Source organism: Labrus mixtus, chromosome 18 (genome assembly GCF_963584025.1).
Source record: "Labrus mixtus chromosome 18, fLabMix1.1, whole genome shotgun sequence".
NCBI lineage: Eukaryota > Metazoa > Chordata > Actinopteri > Labriformes > Labridae > Labrus > Labrus mixtus.
The window spans coordinates 16962770-16983730 of record NC_083629.1 but is presented as its reverse complement, the minus strand read 5'-3'; the positions used below and the strand labels follow the sequence as shown (position 1 = coordinate 16983730).

The following is a 20961-nucleotide window of genomic DNA, read 5'->3' as shown; positions in this document are numbered from 1 at the left end:
ATGTATAATTATTTACTCAGATTTTTCTGCAAATGTAGTTAGCTAACAAAAGTCCTGCCCTTTTCACACCCAGCATTTTACACCTGACCAGCAGAGGGCCTAATCCTGACTTTCCTCTCCTGCTGCCTCCCCTCTGCAGAAATGGAGGCTCAGGCCCGGCAGAGTTTCAAGGACCCACTGACCGCTGCAGCAGAGGAGAGGGAGAGAGAATCTTCGATCGCTCTGGAAAAACCTGCAGGAATCGAGCTGCTGGATGTCAGAAACAGTCCCACCCCGAGTATGAGACGTCAGGCGGCAGACGGCAGTGAGGAGACCGAGAAGGCTGCCGATAACGAAAAAAATGATGCAACTGACAGCTCCTCCACCTGGAGCCCCGAGGTACTACAGTCTAACATGTAGAATAAGTTCAACTTTTACAAAACTCTCCAAAATCGAAATATCGAAGGTACAGTTTTATCAGGTATTTGGGGATTACATTTTATCATTATCATGTCAATTCATAATTTGGCTTATTTGTACATACCAAAAGTTTCAGATGTGAAAATCTTCATGAAAGTATACTCCTCTAAATCAGACATGATTATAGTTTCTCAACCCAAATATGGACCAGATACTAATTTCAGTATAATTCAGAATTATTTTTTTTGTAAACCATTGATAGGGATGGCACGTTATATATGGTGCTTAAAGGTCACATATTATGCTTTTCTGGTTTTATATGCTCTTTAGTGTGTTTTCCAAGTGTCCTGTGCATGTTTAGGCACATCTATGTGCAAAAATTCAAAGTCTGCGGAAACGCGGCTTCTCCTACGTCCTCCTGTTAGCTGCAGCATTAGCCGCATGTAACGCTCGGTTCTAGCCCCCCTCGATAAAAATTTGTCAGTGCGGCGTCATTGTCAGTGTGAGATCACTGATCTAAGTTCATTGGCTCGTTGTGGCAAGCCCAGCAGCTCATGTTGAAATTTCCGAGACGCGTGCTGAGCAACTGACCAATAACGACAGAGCGGATCGGCAGACCAATCAGAGCAGACTTGGCCCACGTGGGGTCTAACAGTGGGGGGCTCAGCAGAGCGTAGCTGACAGACTCAGAGCGGAGAGGGAGCAAGGAGGAGCAGTACATGAAAACAGACACTTTTTTCGGACTTTAGCTATTGTGAACGAATTGTGTGTATACGAACCCCAAAAAGGGCATAATATGGGCTCTTTAAACGCACAGTATGGGAAATCGGCCGCCAGGAGGCTCTCAATCAAAACAATACGTTGAGACTGACAGCGAAATCATGAGAGTTCTCTCTGCTACTCTTCAAGCAAACAATGAGCAGCCACTCATGCCAATAGAAATACATAAATCCTTCACTGAAATAAGGTTCAACATGCAGGGCTGACTTTGCGACTGTCAGATCAGATCTCCAGATCAAAAGAAATGCTCTATTTGGACACACCTCTTTCATCTCTCCGCTCCCCCCGTCCCCCGCCTGCCTCCACGCGTCCCTGCCCCTACCTTCCCGTCTCGCCAGCATGGGTCTGTGAGATGGAGAATGGCAAGACAGGTGCTGATGAAACAAGACTCTGCAATCAATTGCAAGAAATGATGTGCATCTGAGCCTCTAAGCGGATCAGAAATAAGCTGTCGGAAGCACCGTCCCATTAGCGTGAACACAGAGATCAGAACAACAAACCCAGAGGGAGTTTGACTTCACTCTCTTATTTGGGAAGCCATTAGTCCACAATGTATTTACAATTGGTCTTTTTTTTTTTTTTTGCTTTATATTACGCCTTTAAATCTCAAGATAAAATGTCACAGATTTCAGCTCATTGTTGTCACCAAAAACTTGAAAAAATTAATTCAAAGGAAAGGATTACTTAAAGGGGTCAGTGAGGTGGCCACGGCCCTGCTGTTACCCATCATGCTTGGCAGAGGTATCATCTTCACTCAGCTGTGAGAGGATTATCACACCGCTCTTATCCTCTCAGGTTCATTTTGGAAGAAAGAAAAAAAACAAACACAACCCACCGAGGCCTCGAGGTTTTGTATAAATAGTCGATATTTCCTTCGCTCTTCACACTGCGTTGGCTAACAAACAGAAGCTCATGAATAATAATCACTCTTAGTGTGTGTGTGTGTGTGTGTGTGTGTGTGTGTAAACAGTGTGCATAAATCTACTTAACATGTACTTCTGAGTTGATTTGGTGTGCGTGTGTGTAGGAGAGTGGGAATGTAGAATTTAACAACCTCTCAGTCAGCGAATCACACTTTGAAATTTGGAGCAATCTGTGCAGTAAACACCTCCCACACACACACGCACACATACATCCATGGATACACACAGTGAAACGCTTCATAAATAAGAAATGAGTTTGGATCAGTGGAGCTACAGAAAACGGGAGAGACATGTTGTAGCAGTTTATTTACTGTTATGTAACAGTTGTGCCACTGCTAATGCTACAGCTAATTTACTACAAACATGTTCCTAATGACAAGAAATAATACCTCAACAAGTACTTCTTTGAGTAGAGCTACTGTAATCACAAGAGTTGGTGCTGTATCTCGGTTACTATCTTGTTGTTGGGACAAGAATATTGACCCATATTCAGCAAACTAATTTATTCATATTCATATTTTGAATTGATTCATGTAGAAAGTGACCACATCATGCATTGATTTAAGGTTGTTAAAAGGTATTCATTAAAATGTTGCCTTTTGATTTATTGGTTTATTTATTATCTTGGTTGTTGATTTATTAATCAATTGATTGCCTGGTGTGGGTAAGTGGTTGGCTGCTTTTTTTAGTCAGATTTTTGTTCATGGGAGTCTGATATTTAAGATTCTATGCCAACAACTGTGTCACTTTAATTGTGCATATCTACCCGCTATAAAATTCACAATATCACTACTAGTGGTGATGGTAAGTAATTGTTTTACTGCCTGTGTTGGAAGGAGAAGTAAACATCCAAAGCTGCTGCTCAGGTGAGCGTGAGCCTTTGTGTTTTCCTCTTCACATGTGGACCTCCTGACCTGCACGTTCAATAGACCGGAGCAGCAGCTTTGTCATTACCTTATCTCCTCTGCTGTTACCATGTCGACAACGACACTCAGCCCGGCTCTGTCAACACTTGAAACAAGCGACATTGTGTTTGCAGACTGGATGGGAGGCTGGGATTGGCTGGGTCGAGGAGACGAGAAGAAGGAAGATGTTTGTTTCTTCTTTATGACAGGATTTCTGCTCAGTTTCTTCCTCTGAAATTACAAAAAAAAAAAAAAGCTTGGGAGTATTACTCTCTAATTGTGAGTTTTTAAATGTCACTTTGTTGGAGAGTAACAAAGAATATTCACTCAAGTGCTACACTTTTATACCATTTTGAAGTTTCCTTTCTTTAGGTCAGTATGCTATTTAATATGCTTTCACCCCCACATTGTTGCAAATACTACATTTATAAACAAAACTTTACAGATGAGTCAACTTTCAGATTCAGATTGGTAATATAAAATAACTCATTAAATGTATTGAATTTTAATGTTGTAGCGTATATATAAGGTTGCAACCCAATATGAATAGGTAGGTTGATTCAGCACCATATTTATTAGCTTAAACATTTAAAAGAGGATTAAGATTAAGATAATTATCTGTTATTAAAATACATTTTTCTCTTAAAGAGGCCCTCCTGCAGAATGACTACATTCTTTATATATGTTTCGATGCCTTTACCTCTTATCAACTTCCTCTGTGGTTTGACAGTAGATTTGATAAATGTAGCTTTAATTTCAGAGTTAAAGTAGCGTGATCAAAGTAAGGAAAATAAATAAAAGTAAGAGGAAAGTACATGTTTTACATCACAATTTTGAAGCTACATGAGGAGTGATTTCTGGGTAGGTTTAACTTTTGATTTGTTCATTGCAATAAATCCTTAGTGGGTTCTGTTCATTAAGCTGAAGAGACATTGTGTTTGTCAGGGCTGGAACTAATTAATGATAGTTTGTTTGCCCTCTTTCTGTTGTCTTTCTTTTGATATATCAGCTCTATAAACACATATTGTATATGATCAGGTGTATTTGATAAAGAAAATGTAATCATTGAAATTCCCTCCAAAAAGTATGTTTTTTTTGTTCTATCATCCCTCTCAGCAAGAGCATCCTCCCCTTGATGAGGTCTCCTCTCAGCCAGTCAGCTCATCCCCTCGACCTCCCATCTCTAAATGTGGAGACCTGGTTCTCTCTCTGGAGTACCGTCCAGACACGGAGAAGCTGCTGGTCACTGTGATCGCTGCCCGGGACATCCCTGATAAGGCTCGCACTGGAATGGACTCCTGGCAGGTGCACATGGTCCTACTGCCCTCCAAAAAACAACGGCACAAGACGTCGGTTCAACGAGGCTCGCTGCCGCACTTCAACGAGACATATCGTTTCTCGCGCCTGGATCCGTCTGACCTGCACATGTTGGCTATCAGGTTCAGGCTGTACGCACTCGGGGGCAGGATGTCCCGGGAGAGGATGATGGGTGAGAAGATGCTGCGTTTAGGTGGGCTTGACCCTGACGGAGGAACAATGGAGACAACGCTGGTCCTGGAGCCTCGAAGTAACCTCAAGGTGACTTTTTTTTTTGTTGTTTGAAAAATAACGTTGAAATGTTTTCGACAGGGTCAGATTTGTTACTTTTCATTACTATTATTCTATGTTTGTTTCTTTGTTTTCTCAGAGTGTGGACTCCCAGCTCAGCCTCTCTGCTGTGTCTCAGAGCGACAGCGCCTCGTCCACTCAGTCTCTGACCCACGGCGGGGTCCCTGAGCTGCTGGTTGGTCTCTCATACAACGCCACCACCGGACGCATGTCTGTGGAGCTAATCAAGGGCAGCCACTTCAGAAACCTGGCTATCAACAGACCACCAGGTGTGCAGCGGGCTTTTTCAAACAGACACATAAACACTCACAGACTTTTAAAACAAATAGAGACTATAACCCAACTGATGCTGCTATACAAGTATTAATAATTGAATTTCATGTACTGAGGAAGAAAATCTGAATAATTCATATTGAGTGATGTTTTTTTTAAGTAACACATTTCAGTATGCATCCTACAGACCCCCATAGGGTCATCCGAGACAGAAGATCAAAGTGTATATCTCTACTCTCTGTTTACAAGATCTGCAGACATGCCAAGAGACTTCTTCTTTTACAATATTTTGCATTGTATTTTGCATTTACTTTTCTCTAACAGGGAGACAATAAGAGTCAAACACAAAACATCAAGTCATAGTTTCCACAGTCCTCAAAGGATAAGATACTCAAATTATTATCACACAAATAATTCTCCTAGTTTACATTGAAACAAAGAAATAAGATAAAAACTAAGAATGTCTCTCCTTCCCCTGATCCTCAGACACCTATGGGCGTTTGACTCTGTTGAACTCGGTTGGTCAGGAGATCTCTCGCTGTAAGACGTCGGTTCGTCGCGGTCAGCCCAACCCTGTCTACAAGGAGACCTTCGTCTTCCAGGTGGCGCTGTTCCAGCTGTCGGACGTCACGCTGCTGGTGTCAATCTTCAACCGGCGCAGCATGAAGCGCAAAGAGATGGTGGGCTGGATCGCTCTGGGCATGAACAGCAGCGGCGAAGAGGAGCAGCTCCACTGGCAGGACATGAAGGACGGTCGAGGACAGCAGGTCTGCCGTTGGCACGTCCTGCTGGAGGCATAACTTTTACAAGTCCCAGGATATGTATTCTGAAAGTATAGCAGAATGAAACGCCTTGATTTGATCTTTGCACAGGATAAAAATGGGGTTTCAGTTGTGATGGATTCAAGGACTTATCTCTATCTCCACTATTGTCCTTACCAAAGCTGTACGGACATCAAACCTGGTTGATTTTTTTTTTTTTTTTATAAATATGAGTACAAATTGTATCTTCTTTTGAAGGCTGAAACAAGTTTAGGGTAGTATAACTGATGATGAATTGGGAGGTTATTCATGAAAGGAAGAAAGAAAGACTTATGACCAGGTTGCATGAAAAAATGACATTGAATTTGGATCCACTCATGTGGCTCATTCTTTCATTTTTAAGTCCACTGATATGACAGATAAAGGTGCATGTAAAGGTTTTGTGCAGAAAATCACTTCTCCTTTTCGATTCAAAAAAGCTTCATAGAAAGTCCTTCGGCCTACAGGAGGACATGATAATGTGTCCTTCCCTCACAGATTGTATCAGTAAAGCAGCGCTGTTGTGAGGCTGTACAGCTGCATTTCAGTTTTTCTAATGAAATGGGGTGTTAGAAAGCTCACACAAATTAGAGGTGTATTTGTTGTGCTGTTTTTTTTAACTTTCAGTCACATCAATGGAGATGCATAGAAATTATGAATTGATGCAAACAGGAAACGGAATGGTGAAACATATTGATAACTTTAAATTTAAAATATATCATTATTTTCAAATAGAAACACTTATAACTGAACACCTGATGTTGAGCTCCTTCTTGACTCTCCTTTACCTGCAACATGTGTCCTCACTAACAGAATTTTAAAGCTACAATTCACTTTGAATGAGAGTTGATTTTCTGGTTAGATACTGAAGGCGTCATCTCTCTTATGTTGTCAGACACTTTGAATAACAATCTGAGTCTTTTTTTTTATCACAACAGAGATACCACTGTGATCCTAAGCAGTTTTGAACCAACTTTCTGTTCACACACCTAAACCTATACAAATAAGACACAGTTTAAATAAATTACAGGAACAGTTCTTTGAAGGGATAGTTCAGTATTTTTGAAGTGGTCTGTCGACAGTAAGTGTATTAGACAGAGATGCTGGTCTGCCTCTTTATGGAGAAACCGATTGGAGTGCAGGCACAGAAGCTAGGCTATACACCGCTACAGACGGGGTCATTTATACCAAGTTATTGAGCTCAATTTGAGAGAAAAATAACTTAAATATCTATGATGATGTGATTGTACACTATATTAAGAAAATTTTAAGCACTTACCCATCAGCAAGCCATATTTTCTTTTAGCTCTACTTTAGCACACAACATGTGTTTTAGTCACCCTGCAGCACACTGAAGTGTACAAGTCAACTTTGTACTGTGAATTCTGACATTAATGCATCCCAGTTTGAGATGATTATCTGGCAATAATGGCAGTAGAGCTTGTCGAGTCTGGCTTAGTTTTCCTCTTCAACAGCTGACACATTCATGTACTTGCACTGCTATGTAACTTGGGATCTCTCCTAGGGATGCAACAATTCAGTCAGCCAACAGTTTAATATGTACCTCGGTTTTTTTGTCATGGTATTCATGGGCCGTTTTTCTTGTTATCCCATTCTTTATTAGGAACGTATTAGGCAGTTTTTACAGGAACTTTAATGTATACACATTCCTAGTGTATGGTATAGTCTCAGTGAACAGAAGGAAGTATTTAACTAGTGATCGTCATTGATCTTTTAATTGGTAAGTAATGTATAGCCTTTCATGCTGATTATTTTATTATAAAGGGGCAAAGTTGACAGGGAACTCCTGCGGCTAATACACTGACTGCTGACAAGAACATCATACATCCCCACAAAAAAACGATCCCTTAAAGTTTCAGTGCACCATCATTGCTACAAGCTTGTAAATACTGTAGTCAACGTAAAAAAAAAAACCTTAAAAGTTAAGTGAATGCTACCAGAAGAGAGAAACTGCCACATGACGACTTTCTGTGTAAACATGAGGTAATGGATGGAGAAATGATGAAGTCACTGTCAGTGTTGCCACTGAAGGAATCATGCGACCGAAGAATATCGAGTAGAGAAACAAACATGAGAGTAGAAGTGAAGATATCTTGTGATTCAAGTGGAGTAGGAAGATGCCTCATTCATATTCAACACTCATTCATATTCTCCTGACACATGTGCTACTACAGGCAGGAAAAACCAGCAGCTGGAGACTCTTAACCCCGGTGGGATAAGAGCTCCCCTCCCTCCTCCCTTCAGCCTCTTTGACACTGAATGATGTTATTTGGCCCCCGCTCCATCTCCTTCACAGGGCAAAGCTCATTTCAACACCCATCAACGCTGAGCTGAAAAGAGGCTTTAAATATCTCGCTGCAGCTGTTAATAACATGCAATGAATTACCCTGGAAGTGTGTGTTTTTTTTCTCCACTCTCGCTCTGTGGTTAATTGGTAGTTACAGCTGCAGATACAGTGCGATGGCGGTAATGCCGCTGCTAATGCTCATCCTCTTCCAGTCGGAGCATCATTGAGTCACAAGGCTTGCAGTTCAGCCCGGAGGGGGGATTATATTTGTTTGTGTCGACTGATACTGTAGCTCCAAACCCCTCAGGGTTTCACACAACGAGAGCAGAGATGTGTTTATTTGAGCGTTTGTTTGTCTTTGGATGGTTTTCCTCAGGCAGGTGACGACTAAGCCTCTTTAGAAATGTTGAATGTAGCTCATCTGTACAATTGTCATTGGAGGAAATGGTAAAAAAAATCACTCAGAAAGGCAAGATGTAATTACACAAATTTAATGTGACTACTTTTTAGAGAATCAAGCACAACAAATAGACTGAGGGCCTATGCATGTATTCAAATTCTTCCTGTGAAAATAAAGGGTCAGTTCACCCAAATCATAAAACAACCTTTAATACGTATCCCTGATAGGCATTGAGCAGTTCAGATCTTGTTTTTCTCCTCTTTAATTAAAACAAGGACAACATTAAGTCATTGCTCCTTAAAGCCCGGAAATGTTAAATATACAAAAGTATTTTTTGCAAAGTCCTCTGATGTTGTAGAAATCAATGTCTTTGAGACCTTTTCTTAAGAATATCCCATACGGATGTAATTAGTTGTGATTGTCAGATGCCATTGCTACGACTGCGTTTTATTTAGACAGGCTTGGTGTCTGTCACGAAAAGATAATGGTCAGGTTTCGTTGGGGCACAGGTGTTAAGAAAAGTCCCCCAATGTCACGTTTCAGCTCTTTGTTCTCCCTGGCCCTCTCCAGCATAGACGTTGTTATTTGTACCACAGTAACAGTACTTCACCTCTTCCCAGCCTTTAACTGTCGTGACAAAAACTTACTTTTTAGACGTGAATTGCTTGACAGGACAACCTAGTTTGTCTTAGGTGTTTGATCACATGATCAATGCGGTTGTTTTTCTTCACTGGATTTTTCTAGGGAGACAATACTGGAACTGTCTATTTTCTGATTTTACTTCTTGTTTCAGGAATTTATTGCAGATATTTTAAGTGAGAGGTTCATGACAAGGAGTCAGTGTTTTTGCATCTGCACCAAAAATCTGTTGCAGCTTTTAAAGTCCATTTCCTTTAAATTTTCTCTGACATATTTTGTATCTTTGTATCGTTTACTTTTTTGTCAGAGCTGGGAATTATGTCACACCCAAGTTGACCGCCTTCCAGTTATGAGTTGGTAACTATTCGGGAAAAGCAACATGGACCCCTCCAGGAGTGCTTTTGTTGTGTTAGCTAATACCAGGCGTTAACAACACTATCTTGGTCGTTTATTTTTTATTTTGAAAGATGTGTTTTTAGGCTTTTTATGCCTTTATTTGAGAGACAGAGTATGTAGTCAGAAATCGGGATGAGAGAGTTTTGAGAATTCGATGATGGAAAGGAGCCACAGGTCGGATTCGAAGAACCTAACCTAAATAATATGTTTAAGGGCACAGTTTAATGGATTCATTTAAAAGAGGAAACTTACTGTAAATGCTGGATGTCACATGTTTAAACTTCAGATATGTAAAGATGAATTCAGGTATAAATGGAGCATATGGTGAAGAATAGGAGTGCTGCAACTGGCTGGATGTTTCTTTTTATAGTATCATAGTATTTCCTCCAAAGTCTTTCTTATTTTTAATGCTATTTTATTGTTACTACTATTGTTTTTTGTATATAATAATCCTCCAAAACCAAAATAATGGATTTCTGAGTTAAATCTCGGTCAGTGTCAAAGACCGCAAGTTAGCCACCAGTTTATTTATTGATATACTGGAGTGAATTTTTTTTTACTTTTACTTTAGATTAAAAACATGACCCAAGGATGAGCCCATTTCAAGTTATCTAGCCCACTTTTTCTAAACTGACTGACTTTGCCTGTTAAGTCAGTCTTAACATGCTGAATAAAACCAAAGCAGCGGTGCGTACAGTTTCATCTTTTAAAACGCATTTGAAAATAAAACTACAACATTATCACACTTATATTTATTTTCAATGGGATTTCAATGAAACAACAATCATAGATGAACCACCAAAAATGTCAAAAGCATTTTGTTGCACAACACTCTATGCTATTTTTTTGCTGAGTACACAAGCGTTTCTTTCTTTGTAAGTTTTTTCATCTAAACACATTACTCTTACATTATTCTTTCCCTTGGCAGATGAGTCTAAAGACCTGTGCCAAGACTTAATATCAGCACTCCTATTCTACAGGCTTCATCCATGTGAGTGTGAATAGTGACATAAACTATATTTACTGCACAAACTGGTATATTTTATGCATGTTGAGTTGTTGTACAGATTCTATAATATCTACTCTATATTTTTTAAAATAGTAAATGTGTTCTTAAATATTTCCCAGTATTTTTGTTATATTTAGACTTCATGTCTGCATGCTCAGTTGGAGATTCCTGGTTGTATTACAAATGTGAGACAATCAGATAGTGCTGCAGATGTAATACTGTTGTACATACTCTGATGAAGTGCCTGTAACATTTTGAGATGAAACATATCCACCATGACAAAGACATGATCCAAATTTGCATGAAGCCTTCTTGTTGTTCCCTGTGAATGCTGCTGTAGGACTGCATGCATGGACGGTGATTACAGGTCAGGCCTCCTAATGTCAAGGCCAGGACCGGGGCAGAAGACCCACTCAGACCACGTAAAGCTGGGTAGACGCTACACAATTTTCAAATCTTAACCAATTTCAAAAACGTGGAAGATAGCAGACATACCGATTAATAATATAATAATCCTCTGAATTAATAACCTCCAATTCTAGCTCAATACTATACACAAACATGCAAGTAGCATTGATAGTTTTCCAAAATTCTTCTTACTGTTATAAACCTGTGTCAAATTTGGAAATATATTGTCATATTTCTGTTCAAAATTCCCTGATTTTTTTTTATATGTCTGATTAAATTATGACAGAAACAAATCCCGTTCCCTTTTCTGCAAATCCCTTACAGTCTTAGATCTTCTTAGAGCTTCATTGATATCAGAAGTGGAACATGTGAACTAAACAGACTGGATTTGGACACTATCACTAGAGACTGTAGATATTTTGCAGCTTATAGAGACTGCAGTACTTCAGCCCTGGTCCTGGCCGTGCATGCCGAGCCCCAACAGCACCCAAAAAGCACTTTTTGTACCAAGTTTTGTCGTTGCCAATAAAACCCAGAAGATCCCTGCTGTGGGAACGTCTGTCTGCCATCTGTTTTCTTGAGTTGTTCTCCTCGTCCCAATCCTGAGCTCTGCTCTGAGATGTCTTAATCCTGAAGATGAGGCCAAATTTAACAACAAAAACAAAAACACAGTTTATCCCTCTGTGATTAGTAGTAGAGATTTCCAGTGTCAAGCAGGAAATCACACAAAGTGGATAAGAGATTAGGGAAAGTATTTTGTGGTTTCTTAAAAGTATTTTAGGAGAGTTAAGCCAGGTCTTTAGTAACAGATGCTCTGGCTTTTGTTTTTTTATTTAACCTACAAACATGGATTCCTGCATGTTTGTGTGGCTGTTTAGCTGTATAGTATCAAGTGTTCATTTAACCTTTAATCTTTTTTTAAGAAGAGAATGGACAGGTATAATATCAAACTATCTGCCTTGCCTCGACTTATTTCATCTGACTATATTGTTAATTTTCTGGGAGTCAGTTCTTCAGTTTACCCATATTCATTTAACTTTTTAAATTTACAGTTTAAGTACAATTGTCAGGATATTTAGGATAACAAGGTTTTCAAAAACTCCATTCCTTTTTTTTAAATTGAAAATTGTCAATGAAGTACACTGCATTGAAGAACTGTCTTATTGTTACTTTTTAAATGTAGCCTATATTTTTTATTTTTCAGAAAAACATCTTATTGTAAATAGTTATTTATATTGCTATGGAGAAGTCAAGCCCATCACACAGCAAGCAGTGATGAATGCAGGTAGACCAGGGTTGATGCTGCAGCGTCATCACCGTACTTACTCAGTCTCCTAGCAACAGGAAACATCAGCCTCCGCGAGGACCAATGAGGACGCGCGCAGAGCGGTGTGTGTTGTGTCTTGTTGCTGTGAACGAGATATTTTAAGGAGGCTGGAGAGCAGAGAGCGGCTCACCCCGGAGGAGCTCAGAGGTTGGCTGTGTCTGCAGGAACCGAGGAAAGCAACAGACTTCACACCGAGCTGGAGCGTCGTTGAGTCGGTGGGAGGACGGTAGATGTCGCGCCAAGGAGCGGAGGAAAACCTCCGGCTTTAACTGGGATTTACTGACCCGCTGCTGCTGCTGGACAGAATTATTTATAGGTAAGACGCTTTAAAAGGCATTTACAGGATTTATTCGAGGTAATTTTAGAATTAAACACAGCAGCTACTTGGTTCTTAGCTTAGCATTAGCAAGTTTATCTGTAGACTATAAACAAGGAAGCAAAGGTGAAGAAATGCATTGAAACATCATATACAGGTATAAAACACTAAAGGAAAAAGACCATAAAAGCAAAAGAAAAGATTATTGATTAAAAAAAATGGCATTACTGTGCAGGGAAAGTCTTTGCAAAATGTTTTTGAATATGGTGTGATTAATGTAAAATAAAAGCAAAAAAACACAAAAAACCCCACCCCCATTTTATTCTACATTAAAGTATCATTAAGCTTATATCAGGGTTGTTTTCTTAGCTCATAAAAGTTGATATTCTGGTGACAATATTAAACTGAAAGTCTCCTTCTTTCAAATATGAGTTGTATCAGCTGTTAAAATCCAGTTGTTTTTTTTTACCCTAAATATTTAATAATTCATGCAAATCCCTTACCAATCTAAATACATTTAAATGCAATTTAAGGTATTGTTCAGTCATGACCTTCTGTTTGAACATACTTTTGTTTTCAGTGGAAATCTCTGCAGAAGAGCATTTATAGCAAGTGTTGCATCAAAACACACACACTCTTCCCACGCAGCCTCCCTCTCTTCATGTATCCATCATCGTGCATCATTCTCCCACAGATGAAATATTCAGACTGCAGTTGGATGTTAAAAATTGTGTGAGTCACCGCGGCAGCTTCAGGGGAGCCGACGCGAGTGTTGCGCAATGATAAACCTTCCCACTCTGTGTTTATGATGAAGTGATTGATTGATTTATGGCATTTGAGATTACAATCAAACCACGCACACTCACAATAAAAACACTCACACACGTATAAAGACACGCACACAAACCACCCTCTCATCTGTCCTTCCTCGTGTTGAATTGAAAGATGATTCTTGCCCTTTAATGCAGCAACATCAGAGGGTCATGTGAGGATATTATACAGCAGTGCATGTTTGTGTGTGCTTTCAATACAGAAATATCTATGGTCAAATGCAGATTTGTTCTAAAAAATGTCTTGAGGTAATTGATAAATCACATTTTGTACAGATAAATGATATTTTCTTGTTCTTTTTTGAAGTGGTCCGTCATTATTTTGAGATAGATTTGACCAGTTTTGTTTCCTAAACATTATTTCTCATTGCATATCGTCTTTTTTTTCCCCATTTGATTTAATTTTTATGTTAAGCATTTTTGCTTGTTAAGTTTTCCGTGCTTGCAGGTGCACAGGCATAGTTACATTCCTGTTGATTTCATGATTGCATGGTGTGTCGTTTACCAAGAGAGCTGCTTTCAGCTGTCATGTAGACTGTCAACATGTTGAAGGCCATACATTGTGAACGAAAAACTGCATTTCAAATTCCCTGTTTTGAAAATGAAAACAGGATGTTTTTGCAATTGAAAAAAAAACAAAGCAATTTACAAAATGTTTATCCTCGTTTGCATAAGTATCAGGTGTCCGATATTGAAACGTATGATACATCCAGGTTGCAAAGATGACATTTTGGACCCAAATTTAAACATCAAATCATAGCTTGGCAACTTTTACTCCGATCTTCTTTCAGCTATTTGTTTGGTTTCTGCATTGATTCTCAGATGTTTGGGTACTCCTCCTCCTCTTGCTCCTCCTCCTCCTCACTCACTCATCCTTCTCTGTGTTTCCTGCAGGAGCCTGAAGGCGATGTGGAGGCTCAGATCAACTCAGACATACTGATTTAAACTCCAGTCAGAGAGCTGAGTGCCGGCTGTGGAACCATCAGCAGCAGGTAATCAGAGCTTCTATCCGTTACCTCAGTGACTTCACAGAGTTCCCTTTAACTTTCATTTAGTAAAGCATTGAGGATTTATTGTAAGCAGGTGGAAATATGGGCCACTATTTAAACCTTACATACGCTTTTTCACTTGAATACAACACAAAAAGGTACCAAAAGTCTGATATGTTGTATAGAGCTAACAGCTTATTTCAATATCACATTATCAGTTTCCATCTCAATTTTGGACTCCAATGTGCTCAGAAAAATGTCAGACACTTTTGCTGCTCATGCTCCATCTTCCTCACAAGCTTGTCACCAACTGTGCCATTGTGATTTTTATTGTAAGGTAGTTTAAAGGGGGTTCTTCAGAGCTTTTATCTGCTGTTTATAGCTGCCACTGGCTAATAAGAGCGATAAGAATGAAAGAAACTCTACAGGACAGGTCTACATGCTCGTTTAGATGATGCAGGTTTTAATTTCTTTGCTTCACATGTCTAAAACAAATTAAGAAAATGTATAAACGTCAATAATCTGCTCCAAATTTCAAGGCTTCAAAATTGGGCTTAACCTTTTTTGTTTCAGAGCCTTTTAATAAATGTACCTTGTGTTCTGTATAATTTGTGTAATTTTATCATATCTTATTTTTTCATGCATTTCATTTTTTTTGACTTCTTTAAAAATCTTATTTACGTGTCTTTTAATATTGCCTTTCTGTCTGATTGAAAGCGCTATGGATTGCCTTAATATTAAAGCCAAAATGTAAAAGTACACAATGGTAGACTAATGTCTTATGTGATTGAAAACAAAGGGGTTTGATTACTGTAACACCAAAACATTGAGTCAGAAGATGCAACAAAGTTCAGCCGAGGTGATCTTAAAAGCTTAGTGGTGTTCCTTATTAGATCTATGACTGCAAGCAGGGGCACCTGTCACATTACGCAATCTGGGATTGATATGGATTTATCAGGGAGTGATATGGATTAATCAGGCTTGGATATGGATTACTGAAGCTTAAAAGGCAGCCCCCAAAACCCTCATTAATCTTGTTTCACTGCAGACTCTCATTGTTTGTAGTTTTAACCCGAAAGCTCAAAATAAAGCAGACAAGTGGGCCTTAATGTCAGCTTTTTTCTTGTAAAACTAATGGATCAAAGGTCAAGAATTACAATCAACAATTTAGAGCTTTTTTCAGAGGACTGTACATAGGACAGCTTTTGAGGATTGATTTGATTAAAAAATAAATAATGGTGTCAATTTCAGCCCTTGTTTGATTATTGAGCATTGAAATGTGGTTAATCTCATAGTTCTTCTTTCTAAAGGGGATTCATGAATTCATCCTCTACTTATTTGCTTATTGAGTCTCAAGTGCAACAGTTGGGTTTCTTTGTCAATATCATTTTGTTAACTTTTGCTGCTGTGAAAACCCAAAGTTCAAAAACATTTAATTTAGCCCCTTCAGAGTGGAAATCAGAAACCTGAACACATTCGCTCTTGAGGGTGTCAGGTAAAAAATAAGTGTTTTATTTCCAGCATTTCGTCTTTTGAACATGAAGTGTAATCTCTGTTCTGTTGCCTCCAGTTGCTCCTTCCCTGTGAGAGAGAACAAACCATTCAACAACGTCGAAAGTTGCTTACTTCAAGAGGAAATATGCGGAGGAGGAGGATTTACACGGAGGCCTACATGGATATTTTCAAAAAGTATGAATCTCTTCTTTATTCCTTGTCCATCTCAGGTTCCTGTTTAATCCTTGACACTCATTATCTCCTACATCAGTGCTTGTTTCTCAGTCCTTTCACCTGTTATGCTGTCCTTTGTGTCCTTGAGCCTCTTTCACCCAGATACAAAAGAGTTACTGATAATAGGTTTACTTTGTCAGCCTCTAGGCAATGACACCTCTCTGTTCATGACAGAAGCCACATCAAAATACCAAATCACAGGTCCACCTGTAATCCAATGACTGTCATAGAAAGATTTTGTCTGGTGATAATTCAACTACAGATGTGTGTACTCAATGTTGGTCCCTTGGTTAATCTGTTTGAGAGTCAAAAGAGCCAATAAGAAAATTGTGAATGTAAATAAAAATGTGGATAGAGTGTCTAGTACTAGCAAGTATACGCGCAAGTGAATATACCATTTAGTTTAAACAAATACAAACTACAAAAACAGTTTTGCTGTATTGGAAGACTAGTTCACTAGCTTACGTGGTGGCTAATGTCACAAATTGCTTCTGGTCAAAACAAAATAACCTCCCGCATGTCCAAAGTATAAATCTTCAGGTCTTTGAAAAAAAGAAAAATAGTATGAGAAACATAATATAAGAGCCTAGCAACAGAAGGTGAAACAAGATGAAAGGTTATGAATTTAAGCTAACTGGGCAAAGCCTGGTTTATACTTCTGCATCAACTCTTGCACTGTTTCTACGCCGTCATGAGCACTACATACTACCTTCAATCGCTAGTTGACAGTGCTCTTTCTATGCTGGTTATGTAGATAGTTTCTGCTTCTGCCACATTCTCTGCCTGTTTGTGTACAGGAAATAATGGTGACTAAAACTAAGCAGATAATGTTGGATTATCAGATGATAAATAATGTTCTAGCGTTTTTCCTTTGGCAGAATTTTGAATAGGGCTGCGATACCATAAATGTTGTAAATGCTGGAAATACAAGGATTTAATTGTCAGAGGCATTGAGCCGGGAAACATTTCTCAAGACATGAGAAAGACAAATCAGATCGCTTGTTTCTTACCAGTTCTTCTCTTACTCACAGCTATTCGGACATGATTTTGATAATTAACTGAGTTCTTATCGATTTGACGTTGTGAGACCTTGAGTTTTCCTAAAGCCGAAGAAATTTCAAAATATTTGTAGTCTCTCTTGAGTTGTTTCCCTTGAGATAATATTTGCATTCTTGTAATGTATTGTGTAGTGAAATGATCACTATCTAATCTAATGTTCTTTTGTACTGGAGCTTTGACTGTAACAATTTCATCTGTACAAGCTTCAATCCAAGCGTACTCATCTTGTATTCCCCTTCCAAGCTGCTATTGATTTAAACTGTGTTAAATAATGATGCGAAAGCACTGACTCAACTCCTGTCTGTCTGTTTTTTTTTTTTCATCTGCAGCACCTGATACTGCAGGAGGACCGGGGCTGCATCCTGAAGCTGTCCCTGGAGAAGTTGAGGTTTCTTGAGGACCCGGAGGCCTACCTGCGGCGCTCCGTCCTCATCAACAACCTGTTGAGGAAGATCCACCATGAGGAGGAGGAGCTGGAGGCTGATGAGGAGGAAGAAGATGAAGAAGATGATGATAACATAGAAATGGAAGAAGAGGAAGAAGAAGAGGAAGAAGGTGGCATCGTGGGGGAGAGGGGGCAGGGGCGGCTGTTGTACCCTGACAGAAAGAGGGTGAAGGTGCTTGTGATGGACTGCTGTTCTCCTGCGTTTGGCCTGGAGGAGCTGCAGCATTACCGACTGGTGCCCTGTTACCCATCAGCTGGATACCTGTACAGCCTTGGCACCTGCCCAGGCCTCGCCCCCAACCAGGTCCTCCTGTACAATCTTGACGACAATGGGTGACTGTCCGGTCTTCAGTGTCATGCCTCTGTTAACAGCTGGGGAATAAACATCTGCACATGTTACTGGCATGCAGACGTGTACTGTGTCCCTCGTTTTTCACTTATTCTGAGGGACAGGTGTCGTGGGGTCTGCTTTATTTGTTGCCAGGATGTAACCTCCACTTGCTGAGATTCAGCGGTGGAATGAGAGACCTAAAAAGCCCTGATTCTTCTTCCGGATCAACAGGGTCTTTAATGTTGATGTCAAATGCAAACTGTTGCAGCGTCACTGCCATTTATTATAATTTTGAGAGACCAGAAGCAGGCAGGATTTTTTGCTGTTGATGTTGTGTTATTGATTTTTATTGTTTTTGTTGCTCATGTGAATCGTGAGCATATTCAGGGATTTACAGACTGCAGGCTACTTTTGATGCACCTTGGCTTGCTTGGAGAATTTTTGCTGATAAGCTTCTGTTATCTTTTTATGCTATTGTGTGATTTATGAAATATTATGAGTAATATTCCCTGGGCTGTGTGAATTGTCAAGCTATCTGGAGATCTTACCTTCTCTGAGGGTTATTAACTGCCTGTGGAAAGACTGTTTCTCCCCCTCTGTATTTGACGTCCTGTTTTCTTATATGCTGTCTGTTATTTTCTTTTTGCATCACGTTGCTGCCCTCTGCTGGTGAATAAATGAATCTATGGTTAAAACCTTACAGTTCAAGTGAATGAGAAGATGTGAATTAACCCTATTCAGCATGTGCAGGTCACACTTTGATGCAATTGTAAGAAGTGAAGAATTTTGGAGTGTGGAAGCTGGTGTGTAATGGAAGACAATTTAGAAAAAAAGTATAAAAATGTGAAATAAGTTTTCACAAGAGACACTAATTGTTGACTAAAGCTGCACATTAATGAACACTCAAAATGTTTTTTTACAACTTCATAATAGTGTGTTTCAAACCATTTAAAAAACATTTGTTAACTGCTTTAATACCAAATATGGTAGTTGAAATAAAGCTTCACTGAAAAGGGTAATAATCTTTCTTTCTTTTTTCACTTTTTAGGCACATGATAAAATAAACGAGGCTTTGCGTCTTTATGGTTAAAAACCAAACAAAATGATCAGTCTCCTCAGCAGAATATCAGAAAGAAGAATGTCTTTAAACAGATAATTCAGTTCATATTCTGACCAGTCTAATTTATAGCAGCAGCTGTCATCTTGTCAGAGGGAAAACGTGTTTCTTATGAAACTGACGACCTTGCTTTATGACAAGTCGATCAATGATTCATCCTTTTTCAGTGTCTCTTAATGTGTTTTTGTGTCCAGTCTCTGTCCAAGAGTGAAGCGGGTTTGAAAATGTGCATCTTGATAACAATCACTGCAAAGTTAAAAAGACAAACAACAACAACAGCAAGATACTGTACGCAACTATGAAAGAGAATCTTGATATTTTAAAACAGGAATTTATATTTTGATGAAAATGCTTATTCCATATTTAAGAAAAACTATTTTGAAAAAGGGCCATCAAACTTTTTTCAGGTGATTGATTATCAATAAAGGATGTAAGGTGACAATGTTTTGATGTGCTTTGTTGCCTTTTTTCTGTCTGTCTGTCTGTCTGTCTGTCTGTCTGTCTGTCTATCTATCTATCTATCTATCTTAGTATTCAATTAACTGCATCATATTTTGGATTTTGGGGGGTTTTGTTGGTAATGAAAGTCGTGCCACAAAAATTGGCAACAGAGTAAGCGCGGTCACGTTACGGCGTGACGTTTTGAGCTAATCTACTATACGTGCGCGCCGGAACTTCTGTTGCCTTCAAGTGCTTCTTCCTGACTCAAACTTTGAAGAGTCCTGCCCTAAATGTCTTCAATGCACTGTAAGCATTGAGATAAAAAAAACAATCCGATCTGAGAACAACATTAAAGGGCAGTTTGAGACAAAATTATCTATATTCTTCATTGTAAGACATTTTTTCAAGACCCTGCTTTTATTTCATTTAAAATAAAGTTGTTTTGTGCGCCTTTGCATTCAATGGTTTCGAAAGAACCTGAACATTATCACGGTTTCAAAAAAACAAACTTATTTTAGCTATGAAGATAAGTTGATTCTTAAAAGTCCTGATTAATGAATAAAATGTAATGCCATCATTCATCACTATGGGAAAACGTTAATCGGAGCTTCAGAAAGACTTCTGTCATGACTGCAAGTCCTTTATCCCAGCTCTGAAGGTTTATTTAATTACATATTCCTATTGTATGTTTTGCATAATTTTTCTCCATATCCATTTTTTTTTTTTTTAATTATACTCAAAATGATGGGTAACAACTTTCTCCAAAGTGCTGAGCGATAAACCCAAACATCTCTTCACTAATGAGTATCATAAAGTGGACCAGTATGGAATTCAAGATTCAAGATTCAAGATTTTTATTTGTCACATGCTCATACAGATGTGCAGTGAAATGTAAAAGACTTTTCCGCAAGGCCATGCAATAAACATTCAATGCTATGAGGTCTAAGACTAAGGCAAAAAAAAAAAAAAAAATCCTGATATTAAACCTTAAAACTTGCTTTAACACAATAAATGCATTACATTCTTAGTTTATTACCTACATATTGAATTTTTTCCTTCCACATTTTGACTTCTTCACGAAGGGCTTAAAAAGTCTTCCTGTCATTATTTATTTCTTATGTCTGACCCTAATAGTTTTCCGTATTTTCCTAATGAAAAATGCAAACAAAAAAATCAAGGTAGGTCATGTTTAGATGGTAATAGCCTGTTTTGACTTGTATTCATTTTTTTTTTTGCTGGTTGTTTGGAATTATTAATTATTATTTTCAGTAAATGTTATACTTTTGTAAATTAACTAGCGTTTGAATGTTTTCTTTTTAACTGGAGGAAGTATACTTACAAGCTGAACGTCCCTAATATTTTCAGTATATGTCCTAACCATAGACTGTAAGCAATAACTAAATTTTCCCACAGCACATGAAGGCAACAGAGAAGGCGCGCTCCCCGGACTGCTCAGGAGATCTGTCAGTTGTAGAACACCACTCAGGTAGCGGGACAGTGAACGCATCTGGACTCGGTCTTTACCCGACC

The 20961-nt window shown here is 38.9% G+C and overlaps 1 protein-coding gene and 1 long non-coding RNA gene across 3 annotated transcripts in view; both read left to right on the top strand.

The window, feature by feature from the left end:
• syt16 (synaptotagmin XVI) overlaps positions 1-11407 on the top strand; it is a 35637-nt gene extending 24230 nt beyond the window's left edge. For both annotated transcript variants that reach the window (XM_061062842.1, XM_061062841.1), the window contains exons 4-8: positions 140-378; positions 4124-4585; positions 4695-4884; positions 5375-7438; positions 7489-11407. In XM_061062842.1, coding sequence (XP_060918825.1) covers positions 140-378; positions 4124-4585; positions 4695-4884; positions 5375-5688 — 1205 coding nt within the window. In that variant the 3' untranslated portion in view covers positions 5689-7438; positions 7489-11407. The remainder of the gene's footprint in view (positions 1-139; positions 379-4123; positions 4586-4694; positions 4885-5374; positions 7439-7488) is intronic.
• Positions 11408-12247: 840 nt separating this feature from the next.
• On the top strand, positions 12248-18573 carry LOC132993432 (uncharacterized). Its single transcript, XR_009676469.1, has 4 exons — positions 12248-12491; positions 14216-14313; positions 15881-15999; positions 17427-18573. It is a non-coding gene; the product is annotated as an uncharacterized LOC132993432 (long non-coding RNA).
• The last annotated feature ends 2388 nt before the right edge of the window (positions 18574-20961 follow it).